Source organism: Eulemur rufifrons, chromosome 4, assembly GCF_041146395.1.
Source record: "Eulemur rufifrons isolate Redbay chromosome 4, OSU_ERuf_1, whole genome shotgun sequence".
NCBI classification, from domain to species: domain Eukaryota; kingdom Metazoa; phylum Chordata; class Mammalia; order Primates; family Lemuridae; genus Eulemur; species Eulemur rufifrons.
In genome coordinates, this window is record NC_090986.1 from 40,070,723 (window position 1) to 40,083,600 (window position 12,878).

General features: G+C 32.4%; 1 protein-coding gene across 1 annotated transcript in view; it reads left to right on the plus strand.

Moving 5' to 3' along the window:
• The window catches only part of MYCBP2 (MYC binding protein 2), a 251,274-nt gene that overhangs the window by 80,801 nt on the left and 157,595 nt on the right, over positions 1–12,878 (plus strand). Inside the window, exons 18-20 of the mRNA XM_069467662.1 lie at positions 1,883–1,990; positions 8,906–9,025; positions 9,961–10,042. Of these exons, the coding sequence (XP_069323763.1) occupies positions 1,883–1,990; positions 8,906–9,025; positions 9,961–10,042 (310 nt within the window). The remainder of the gene's footprint in view (positions 1–1,882; positions 1,991–8,905; positions 9,026–9,960; positions 10,043–12,878) is intronic.

The window sequence follows — 12,878 nt, forward strand, 5'->3', positions numbered from 1 at the left end:
GCATTTATCATAATACATGTAGTTCTTTGTTTTTATTTCTGTTTTCCTTAGTGGATTGAGTTCCAGTGTCTTTGTCATTATATCCCTGACACCTAGTATCTGCTATGTAAAAGATGATAGAAAATGTTTAGCAAATAAATGAATGACTACACTATATTTGAGGAAACATTGTTTTAGCCCCTGGAATACAATAGTATTTTAGAGCCTGATAGCCTTAAGTTTTAGGCATGATTGCTTATGGGCCTTCTAGATTTATACTTCACAAGACTTGAAAAAAGTTGAATTTAGTGAGAAGCTGAATAATGAATATAACAGGTGTAATATATTTTAATGGAGAAAAATAATTCTCTGGTAGAAGTTAGAAAATGGTAATGCAACATAATATTTACAACTCTTCCCAGGAAAATGGGTGGCCCCAAAAATATTTACAATTCTTTTGTGTGGTTGAAAAGTATTTTTTAGAGTAATTTGTATTATCTGCTTTAGTAACAGTTAAAAAATAATGCATGTTAAGGAATTGACTTTTCTTCATATTTGAAATATGTCAATATTATTACATTTTAGAAGTGGAACTCAGTTTATATAATCTTAGCTTGAAAGTAATTGGTACTGCATTACTGGGAAATAATATTTAATTATTCTATTAATACTAAATTAGCATATTTCTATCTGTAGTAGTCATAGAATCTATTGCTCTTGGCTTTCCATAGAATTGGTGCTATTTAGCATGTTTTTATATATCAGAAACATAACTGAAATATACTTGTTCTACTTGTTTTTTATGTTTAATGAAGGGTACTTTGATATTTAATTTGACATTTGTCAAATTTTCAGTGCTTGTATACTGTCATAATTCTCTTCACTTACTGCTCACTGTCAAATTTAGAGTGTTCTCAAATTTGAAGGCATTTTTGATGTTACTAAAACTTAAGAAAACTGTAGTTCTGTTCTATAAGAAAAAAACTAAAATTTTAAGGTGTAACTTAATTTCTTTTTCTTTTCAAGCTAAATGTTAATGGGGAAAAGTGATTTTTAAAATTTTATTAAAATAAATTTGGCTGTAGATTCTTTTCTCTTAAATACTATGTAAAAGAAAATAACTATAATCTGCGTATGTATTTTTATATATATATATGTATATGTATATAGTGGTATTTCAAAAAGAGATTTAATAAAAGATGGTTAATGTTCCTAAAATGTTATTTGGGTTAGAGGCCTCTCTTCACCATCAGTATAAAGCTGAGGCTATCTTTGTTTCCGTGTGTGTGTGTGTGTGTGTGTGTGTGTGATAGACATTTTTTGTTTTTGTTTTGTTTTTGATCATCTGGTTGTCTTCTGTCATTACATGTAGTAAAGTCAATAATATTTTTATCTTGGTTTTATAGAAAGATTGATACAGATATTAAATCTAGAAACCTTGTTAAAATTTAATAATTAATTTAAAAATTAGTTGGTTTTGGTATTTCAATAGGAAAGATACTTGTTCCCAGTGAGTATATGGTTTACTGACTTTGAATATATATATGGTATTAAACATATTTGTAAGATAATTTGATTTATTTGAATTGAACTTCTTGATTTTCTGAGACTATTAGTAACTATCCAATAATTTTATATTATCTGAGACTATTTATTAGTAACTATCCAATAATTTTATAAGTATAAAAGATGGGATTTGTACTTTATAAATTATATTTGCTGTATACATGTACAATGGTGAATAGGTTATGGTTGGGGCTGGGGGCTTGGGGTGGGAGAAAAGTGTAATGTCCAAAACAGTTAAGAATACATTTTTATGCTTTTTAGTTGGAGTTATTTTTATTCATTATGGTGTTTTCATTTTGTGAGTTTTCCTATGCACATACAAAATGTTTCTCCTCAGGCCCCCTTGTATTTGCTGGTCCTATTTTTATGAACCATCGAGAACAGGCTCTAGCCAGACTCAGATCCCATCCAGCACAGCTAAAGCATAAACGGGACAAGCACAAAGGTATTTGGTCTTCCTTATCAACTAGGTGGGACACTTTCCCAACTTCTTCCACTCATTTGAATTTTGTCTCTGGGAAAATGTACAGACCTAATTCTTCTACTTTGCTTCTGTCATTATTATATAGCCTGAGGAGAAAGAACATGCTGAAAATGGTACTGTCGGTGACTGTCATGCTTCTTATTTCATTTTTTTGTTGTTAACTTTAATAAAGAAGATATTTTACAGTATATCTTTTTCTTTTCCATTTCTTTTCAAACTTCATAAAGGAGGATTAAATAATAATCATTGTGTTTTATTTTTTATCCTTTATTATCTGCTCTTAGATGACTGTGATCTGGCATTTTATAATCCTTTCTTCAAATTTTTGAGTGCTGTTTATATGCTTTAGAATTAACAAAATTACTAAATTCAGTATATAAAGTGATAAGATTGCCATTACACTTTTCCGCTGTTTTAATATCAAAGTTTATATGTGCAATTTACATGAATATTCAAATGTTTGATATTTGTGGGTTAAGTAAAGATAGGTGCAAGCGAAGTGTGAGTCATGTGGACTTGCTCTGGTCCTCAGCAATGCTCAGAGTTCTAACCTAGCCTATGAGGGAGTAGGAATCTATTTCTGTGTTATTATTTGAGATCTCAGAGTTCTAGGTTAATTAAAAATATTCTTAAAAGTGTGATTATTTTCTTTTAAACCACAAATTATGAATCAACTAAGATCAGGACAGAATTAATGCAAAGAATTTGTTAATTTATATATAAATGTTGCCTTGAAGCCTGGCATTTGAACCAGGGGCTGTTCATTGGTTAGCACAACTTATAGTTGCTATTTTCTGTGCCTAAGGTAAGCCCTGCAAAATAGAATAGGAAGTTTTAAATACACATATTCCATATAAACAAATGAATCTAGTTAATGTTTGTATCTTTTTTGCTGCAAACCTGTTACAGTTAATTTTTTTAACTTTCCCATGCAGTATAGTATAATCAATTTTATTTTTATTTGCCTTTCTCAATCTTCCAGTTTGCTACTCAGAGCAAAAATGTAAACAACACAGACAAAACTCCTGTTTTTAATAAGAGCAAAAAGAGAACACAACTTTAGATATATTCTGCAGAAATAAAAATGGAGAGTGTTTTAAATCTAATATAATTAGCCATAGTAAAATTTGTGATTGCCTTATTTACTGAGTGTTCTAACAATGCCATAAATATTTAAGTCTGAGGAACAATATTTGGGTTATATTATGAAATTATTCTAGTTGTTGCCAGAATTTCTGATCTCTTATGATTTCCACTAATGTCACTATTAGAACATATTTTTTTGATGTCTTTTCCCCCCACAATTATATGAAAGTGGAGTTTTCCCAAGACGAGGTTAAATATTCACATTTCATGAAACAATTTAAAACCTTTTCAGCTCCATGTTAGTATCTCATGGACAAGCATCTTTACTTTTTCCAGGTTTTTAAATGACATGCTAAGTGAAGACGGAGGTTACAAATTTAAAGCAGACTTTTTCCAGTATTACATAATGATTAGCTATAGAAATTATTCAACAATAGCTAGTCTTACTTCAGTTTTGTCTGCCACAGGGTTAATTTATAATAAGGCTCTTTGTATACTTGTGGTACCTTCTTTGGAAGGCCCTACCTTGTGGTATTAAAGTGTTGGTCCATTTTTTTTTCTTGGATTTTATATTTTGTAGAGTGAGACAGTTTCATCTCTTTACTTCAAAAGTAAATTTATAATGTAAATAATAATTTATCAAATGGTACTCTGTTTTTTATAGAGTATTAATTTGCTACTCACTAATTTCTGTCCACCTACTAATCCTTTACATTCACTGTCCTGTCATTTAATCATCCCTCCATTCACTGCTTTTACTCTGACTACACGTTGAACATCCCTAATTTGAAAATCCGAAATCCGAAATGCTCTAAAATATGAAACGTTTTGAGTGCCAACATGGCACCCCAAGTGGAAAATTTTACACCTACCTCATGTGTTGGGTTGCAGTCAAAATGCATGTGTGGGTGCACATACACCACACACACGTATGTGTGCACACACACAATTTATTAGCATCCCTAAGCGAAAAAAGGCCCACCCATCCCCTTTCAGCTGCAATATATCTTTTCCACATACAGTATGATGGTGATGCCAAACAACCACAGATTGTCCACATGGGTGATTGAGATAGTGACACCTTTGCTTTCTGATGGTTCAATGTATATAAACTTTGTTTCGTGCATAAAATTATTAAAAGTGTTATATTATGTAAAATCACTTCAGGCTATGTGCATGAGGTGTATCTGAAATATAAATGAACTTTATGTTTAGACTTGGGGTCCCATCCCCAAGATGTCTCATGGGTATGCAGATATTCCAAAATAAAAAAAATATGAAATGCAAAACACTTACTGTCTCAAGCATTTTGAATCAGGGATACTCAACCTGTACATATTTTAATAGTCTAAATAAATATTTTTCTCTTTTTCTTACCCTGTTTGTCTTCCAGTTTGTCCACTGAGAAGTCCATAATATTAATTGCTATGTTCTGTCTTATATTTAGTTTGTTGGTACAAATTATAGGATGAGAATAGTTAAAATTTTTTAGACTATAACTTTCTTGCGTGAGTGTGTGGAGGGTAAGAACTGTGGATTTATTGTTAACAGTAGTGAGTTCTAAGATGGAAAGTTGGAGAGCTTCTGGCTGACTAGGAAGAATTCAGAGAAGGTCATGGAATCCATCCTATACAGGCAGATTTTGAAGAGAGGCAAAATAGAATATGTAGGCTGAATCAATAAGTAGAATGCCATATAAAATATAGTAAGTTATTCCAAAATGTGGCCATAACTATATTTCAAACAGATATCTGGATTAACATTTGTTTTAGCTGTTAAGTACGTTACATAGAAAAAGATTTTAATGTCGTACACCTAGTTAGGAACATTTGAATTCTTCTGGAGATAATCTTGAAATCTATTTTAAAGAGACTGATGTGAAAATCCAAACGCATGCTGGTAAACATCTTGGTGTATTTTACACCTATTTTCTGTTTGGAAATGATGTGGTATAATGGAAGTATTATAGCCTTTGGAATTAGGCCTCAATCTTAATACTAAATTTGTCATTTGCTAGAACTGCATGACTGTGCATTAATTTATTTAATCTCTTTGGCTTTAGTTTTCTTATTTTAAAAACAAGAATGATGATTCCTATCTGATTGTGTTGCTATGAAGATTCAATTAAGATATATGTGTGTATATGTATGTATGTATATGTTTTTGCTCATAGAAATTCTTCATGAATTCTAACTTTAATACTTTGAATTGAATTCTTTGCTTTCTCTTTTAGAATTATCCTAAAGATACAAAATTTTGAGATTCGTTTAAGGTGTAGTTCATTTTTACAAAAGATTTATGATATTAACCATTTGGTGGTGGTAAAATGTATGAGCCTTATTTATGCTCAAGCTCCAAATTTCCACTACCATTTATGACTTTGGGCTGGTTACCTAACTCCTTAACCGCTTAAGTCTTAGTTTCTTCATCTGTAAAATGGAAAAACTATGTATATTATTGTATTGTTATATTGATTAAAGAAAGCAACAATAGTGAATGTTGAATGAACACATTTCATGTATTATTTCACTTAATCCTTATAAGAACATTGTAAGTTATGTACCATTGTTGCTATTTTATAGACGGGAAAACTAAGACCAAGAGATCCAGTGCCAGTTGTCATAAACTAGCAAAGGGTAGAACCAGGATTCCAGTCTAAGTCCTGAGGCTCCAGTACCCACAAGCACTTATCCACTGTGGCATTTAAATTTTTACAGTATTTTGTTAACACAGAGCAGTGCTTAGTAAACTGCAGCTGCTCCTGCTCTGCTGTTTTGTTTAAATGATTTAGCTAAGTACACACTGTGTTCTGTGATAGTTTTTGTGATATGTATAAGATTACCCAAAACAGTGTAGATTCAAGTCAACATTAAAATTAAGTTTAGTCTCTTAGATACTGAATCTTTTCTCCTTTATGTGTGTACACACGTATACATACATACACACACATACATAATATGTATATACACCAAATATTTTAGATACATAGCTGCCAAAACTTTATAGCTATTATAGTTTCAGTATCACATGATATATATATATATATATATATATATAAAAAATATGAAGCTATTTCATATATGTATAGGGAAAAAACAGATGTGCTCATACTTAAATGGCCAATTATAAGATTATTCAGACCTATTTTTTTCCTACAGATCTAAAATTAAGTCTTATTGCTGTTCATTAATCTTTTAATTCTTCTCAAGCTCATTATTCAGTAATCTTGTTGAATTTAACTTGCTGATTCTTAAATTTGCACTAAATTTTTGGCTACACATTAAGTACCTTTTTTCTTTCGTAAACTTTTATAAATTCCTAAATTATTGGTTTTGTACTTGAATTTTCTAACATCAAATACCAGAAACAGATATATATGTTTTTAATTCTGCCACTGCTGCTGATAATGATCAAGAACCTCATCTCTGTTTTTGCTTATAAGATTTTCACCATCTATAATTGAGAAGTTGTTTTGTATAGATACAGGTTGTTTAGATGAACTTGAACAAACTTTCTAGTATTATTTTGGCCTCTAAATAATAGCTACTACTCTTTTAGTCATTATGGTTTTATTGAATTACTAGACCTTTTTTTTTTTTTCTCTCCTTCCCTGATGCTATGTCTCTATTGTGGGATTTGTGTCTATATTTAATCTCTGGTTTAAGGGAGGGGCAAAATGCTAAATTCAAAGACAAAAGCTTCTAATTAGGCATCAATACATTTATATAAAGTGGAATGATACTTGAAATGTTTAGTTAAGTCTGGCAAAATCATATAAACATAATTTTTTTGTTAAATCAGATTTGGTTTTAATAATTAGATATTTTTACTAGTTTAGTAAAAGTTCTTTACATCTGGTGTCTTGTGTAAGTAGTCTTTGGAAGATGCATATTTTTTGTGTGTGTAGGCCCTTGTGTGTATTTTACCATTCCACTGTCTTTCCATCATGAGGAGGCTTTGAATTAAAAGTATATTTCATTTTGAATGGAGTGATTGTTTTGTTTCTTTTTAGACCATCCATCCTTTTATTGAAGTTGGCAAACCCACATTAGATAATTTAGCAGAAGAGGAATCATATTCTTTATCCTATTATAGTAAAACCTCTCACTAATTCAGAATTTATGATACTTCAGGTGCAGTATTTATGATCTTTTTTGAGTAAAAAATTCAAAATAATTTCTTCCTCTGAATTTTCAGGGTCATACTTATAAGGGGAAACCTGTCTAAAATCACTAGCTTTTCAAACCAAGGGCTCAAGAAATGAAGGATTCCTTCAACGTGCCTTCAACCTCTGGGTCCAGCAGTTAATTCTTGTATGTTAAAGGACTTTTATGTTTATGGTACTTTTTTTTGTAATACTGGTCTATTTTGAAATATAATGTAGGTAACCACGTTTTATTTATTCTAGCATTTAGTTTAATCTAGAATCTATACTGCTTGAAGGTAACAAAACTGAATTTTTACCTAAATGTTCTGTATGATTAAGACTTTTGCAGTAAGTCACGTGGGCCTACCTGTGTGCTATATTATTCCGAATTAGTGAGGTTTTACTGTCCTAGTGTTATAAAGAGTTTCAAGCTTTTCAAAGTGATAGAGAGTCATTTAGTTACAGAAAGGGAAGTCATAATTTAGGTCATCTTTGTCCTACCTGGATATTACTAAAGGTCAGATAAAAAAGAAAGGATCAAATGAACATAAAATGATTTGATGTTATTCTGTTTAACATTCTAAAAGGGAATGAAAATGTAAATTTAAAAGTGTGTGACTATAGATTCACATTTGTATTTTCATATTATACACACTTGTTTAGAGTTGCTATACCAAGAGAATGGTTTAGACTAGTTGGCCTTTTGAAATTCCTTCCAGATTTACATTTCTTCTGCGTGCAAGGAATTTGAATCTTGATGATATAAAGGTCATATTTTAGTGATATATAATTTTTGGTTAGGAAAAGTAAGTTGTTTTCCTTGTTTACACATTCTAAACAAAAGTTTTTATATTCTCAAGTGTGGTTTTTGATGCTGTGTTAACTTGCCAGAAAATTCACAGTCAAATGTAGAAATCAGGGGTGGAGAGAGGTCCTGAAACAAACTTAATTAATGGAGGAAATTATAAAAAGAAGGGAGGAAGAAAGGAATGAAAGCAGAAAGAAGGTTTGGTTGAGAGTAGTGGTAGGGGCAGGGAGAAGACCACAAAGCAAAATGGCTGAGGGGTAGGTGGGGCAGAAACAATGAAAGTGGGCTGTTGAACCACCGAATGTTGAATAAAACTCTTTGGTCTTTTTAGTTTTTTAAATTTCCGTTGAGTTTAGCAGTACTGATAGACAGTGTAGCCTTTCTAAGATCTGATTAGGAAATATAAGTCATTTGTGAGTCCACCAGGAATTTTTTTATAAAATGTTAGTACTAACAATATCACTAAGTTTAAAATAATTATTAAATGACTTTGCATGCAGTTATTTTTATGCAAACTAAATTTTCCCACATAAACTATTACATTTAAAATTTTGTTTCTATAACTTATTGACCTGTTTTCATTATATAAGGTTTTGTCCATAACAAGGTCTTATCTTTGTTTTTACTGATTTTGTGATATTTGCAAACAAATACACAATATATCTTTTCAAAATTGCTTCTTTGCAAGTAGATTCTTGATCTATCACTTCTAACAGCTGCAGATTCTTCTTCCTTTTTCTTTTTAACATTTTGCTCTGGTTCTTCCATAGTAAACTGATTTCAGATTTTATTTTGAAGATGAATAATGGCTTATTACAAATTATAACACTTACAGACGGAAGTGGAGAACGAGGAGAAAAGGATGCAAGTAAAATCACAACGTATCCTCCAGGCTCCGTGCGATTTGACTGTGAGCTCCGGGCGGTCCAAGTCAGCTGTGGATTTCACCATTCAGGTAGCAGCTGGAACTTTAGGGTATAATTACATTTTTACAATTGTGCTAAATAATTTATTTGTTTAGTTTTGACAAGCATAGTTTGTTAACTGTGCGTTAAAAGCTATAGTGTGCCAATAGCTCTCACATCTACAAGAGCTTTGTATTTATTATAGAATCTCTTTTTAAAACTTTGGCATGAGGGAACAGGTACTTGTCCAGAGATCTGACTTCTAATCTGTCTTCTTATAGACTTATTTTATAATTCATTTCAAGAAATTACTGAAGATGAAAAAAAATCTCTGAAATCTCTTTCAATTCTACAGTGCTGTGGCTTTTATAACATGTTCCTGTATTTTGTTACTGTTCAATGATAAGTGTACATCAGCATATTATTTTTTAAATGGATAACATAATTAAATTCTTATTAAATTATTGACAGTTGGGTTAGCTAGCTTAGGTTGTACTGTTAAACCTTTGTGAAAATAAAAAATGTTAAATTCCTTTTTTTGGGGAATATTTGATAAGGCATTAACAGACATTAAACTTCTGCCATTTCATTGATGTACATAATTGTGAAGAGCCCTAACTCATCTCCTATCTATAATTACCCTAGATATGGGAGAATAATATTTTATGTGTAGTTACTAATTATTAAGATTTTACTGTTGACCTGAACCAATTTATGTTATTAACTATTAATGTTACTAACTGGCATTTGTGAGAATTTTAAAGTGTGCATTATGAAAAGCATTATGCATTTTTATGACCTACAAAAATATTTTGCAAAACTAAAATTATATTTACTTTTCAGTAAATATAAATTTGTACTTCAATTGCCTATTATATGGCTCTATATATTTTAAATAATGAGAATTGCAGTTCTTTTAGTATAATTGTAATAGAAATATAAAATACATATAAAGGAAAAATAAAGCTATGTATTCTGGTTTCAGTGGTTTTAATGGAAAATGGAGATGTCTATACATTTGGTTACGGGCAGCATGGGCAGCTGGGACATGGAGATGTCAACTCCAGGTACTCACTAACTTGTTTTGAAGACACTGGTTTGCTTTCTTCTTTACTTTTCTTTTCCTTTTTTTTTTCTTCTTTCCTTCTCTCTTTCTCTTAAATATGTATTTCTAGAATTAAAATAATATACTACTGTTTTACAAAGTATGGCCCATGAAGTATTGGTATTTTCTGATTTTGGAGTTGAGTGCTTTTGTGGGGTCAACTGATTTTATAATTTCAGGAGAAAAGCAGATTTACATTTTAAATTTGAGAGTATATTCTTAACAATTATTATCTTTTTAAAGTCTGTACATGGCAATAGAAAAAAAGTGACTGTTTTCAAATTGTGTTTTTTAAAAAAGTCAGTAGTGGATTCAATCATATTTCTTGATGTCTGTTTTGAAAGTTTTTCTAATATTAACATGCAGTTGCTTAAGATTTTGAATAATTTTCAGACAGAACCTATTGGTCTCTCTGATAAAGTATTTTGACTTATTCTAAATATTAAAGGATTAATTATAGTATAGATTGGTATTGGTCATTTCCTAATATCTGTTCTTCCCTACTTTATTTGATAGTGGAGTTGTAGTTGACGACAAGGCCATGCAGCTAAAGTCTACCTTTCTCAGCCTCCATTGCAGCAAGATGTGGCCATGTGAACTAAAGTGATAGGTTCTCCTGTGGAATCTTTCTGTTAAAGGGAAGGGGTATACCGCTCCATTTCCCCCTTTTCCCTCCCAGTTTGCTGGCTGGAAAGCACACTTGGTGGCAGAAACTGGAGAAGTCATCATAGAGATCCTAAGTTGGAGACCACGTATTTAGAATGGTCCAGCTAAAAGAAAGGAATAGCCTGAGTCCCTGACACCATGAACTGCTGCATCAGTGCCTTACAATTTTGGACACTACTTGAGTGAGAAGTAAATTTTTATCTAAGTCTCTCTTACTTTGGCTTTTATTACAGCAGCCAAGTTCATACTCTGCATAATATAGTCAGAATGCTTTTGGTCAAAAATAATAGAAAATCCATCTTTATTAGTTCAGATCTTCCAAGAAGCAAATGCTAGGACAGGATTAGATATGCAGAGAACTTACAAGGGGTAAACTCCTGTGAAAGATAAAGGGGAACAGAGCAGGCATAGGCAGGGAGAGCCTTCAGACATGATACAGGTTTGACTCCTATGAAAGGAGAGGGGAAGGAAGGGTTGGATAGGAAGAGTCTAGATTACGCTGTAGCTTAGAGAGGGTTTCAGTAAGGCCAATGGGGTGCCCCCAAACTAAGAATGCCTTTGGAGGAGGCCTGCGTTGGACAGAAATGGGCCAGCATTCATACCTTCACTGTGCTTAGTCATAGGCTGGTAGCATCCCAAGGGACAAATAGCCTTGTGGATCTGAAGGGATAGCACCTGAGGCTGTCATTTAACTCTGTTCCCAAATTGTCTTGAAGGAGATCTGAGTGATCTGTATTTATGGCTGCCCCATCATGGAAATAGGCTTATTTATCAAGTCTAGAGAGATGTAGGGCAGCTTCAGGCCAGACTTGACTTGGCAATTCAATTTGTCAAAAGATCCCGCCTCTTTTTTCCTCTTTACTCTCTCCCTTATTCGCCTTTGTAGTCACAAGGTATCTTCCAGAATCAAGGGGACTTCTATGTCTTTCCATTCACATACAGTGAAAGTAGGAGCACTTGTCTTCCCCTAGTCATCAAATAAAATCTAAGATTTTCACTTTATTTTGATCTCACCCCACTACTATGGCAGGGATGAAATTTCTGCCATTTACATGGTAAAGACCAGTGGCTATTAACCCTGGCTGTACATGTGAATCACTTGGGGAACTTTAAAAAATATCATACCTGGATTCTGCATCTAGAATTTCTAAGAGTTGTATGTGTTGGGAGACTTGGGACTGGGACAGGGTGAGGGGCTGGGGAGTGGTGCTGGATAGTATGCCAGCATCAGAGTTTTTTCCAAAAGGTCCACAGATTCTAGTGTGCATCCAGGATAAGAACCACTGCCTACCCACAGAGCTGGGACAGGGTCAGATCCATGTATAGAAGACGACAGTGAAAGGGAATGTTCTTTTTGTTGCTAATGATAAGAGATGATTAAGATATCAATGAGTTGAACTTCTCATTAAAAATACAAGTACAGCATACAATTGACACTACTATAAGGAGGTTTGTAAAACTCTCAATCACAAATATTTAATGATAAATATTGTGCTTGCAAATAGACCAAAAGATGTTTTTGGCAGAATTACTTTATCAAATGTCACTGCTGGATGTGACAGAATATCAGTGGCTTGAAGGGTTGAGCAATTACTATATCACAGGTGTTAGAAGCTAACAAATATTTTGTTTTAAAATTAAATAACATGACTGATACGCAGAAGTGAATCAGGGCTTGTAATTACAGTTGGCCCTCTGTATTGGGTTCCACATCCGTGGATCTAACCAACCATGGATCAAAAATATGGTTAGGCCTACTGAACATGTACAGACATTTTTTTTTCTTACCATTATTTCCTAAACAATACTGTATAACAACTGTTTATATAGTATTTACATTATATTAGGTATTAAACGTAATCTAGAGATGATTTAGCATATACAGGAGTATGTGCATAGGTTATATGCAAATACTGTGCCAATTTATATAAGGATCTTAAGCATCTGTGGATTTCGTTATCCACGAGGGGTTCTGGAACCAATCCCCTGAGGATACAGAGGGACCACTGTAATTTGTGTGGAGAAGAACTTGGTAACTTTCTGTTCGGTTTCTCATTGAAGACTTATGACCCAGAAGAAGAGTGTTTATTGTTACTATCATTATTGCCATTATTGTTGTTGTTATTATTTAG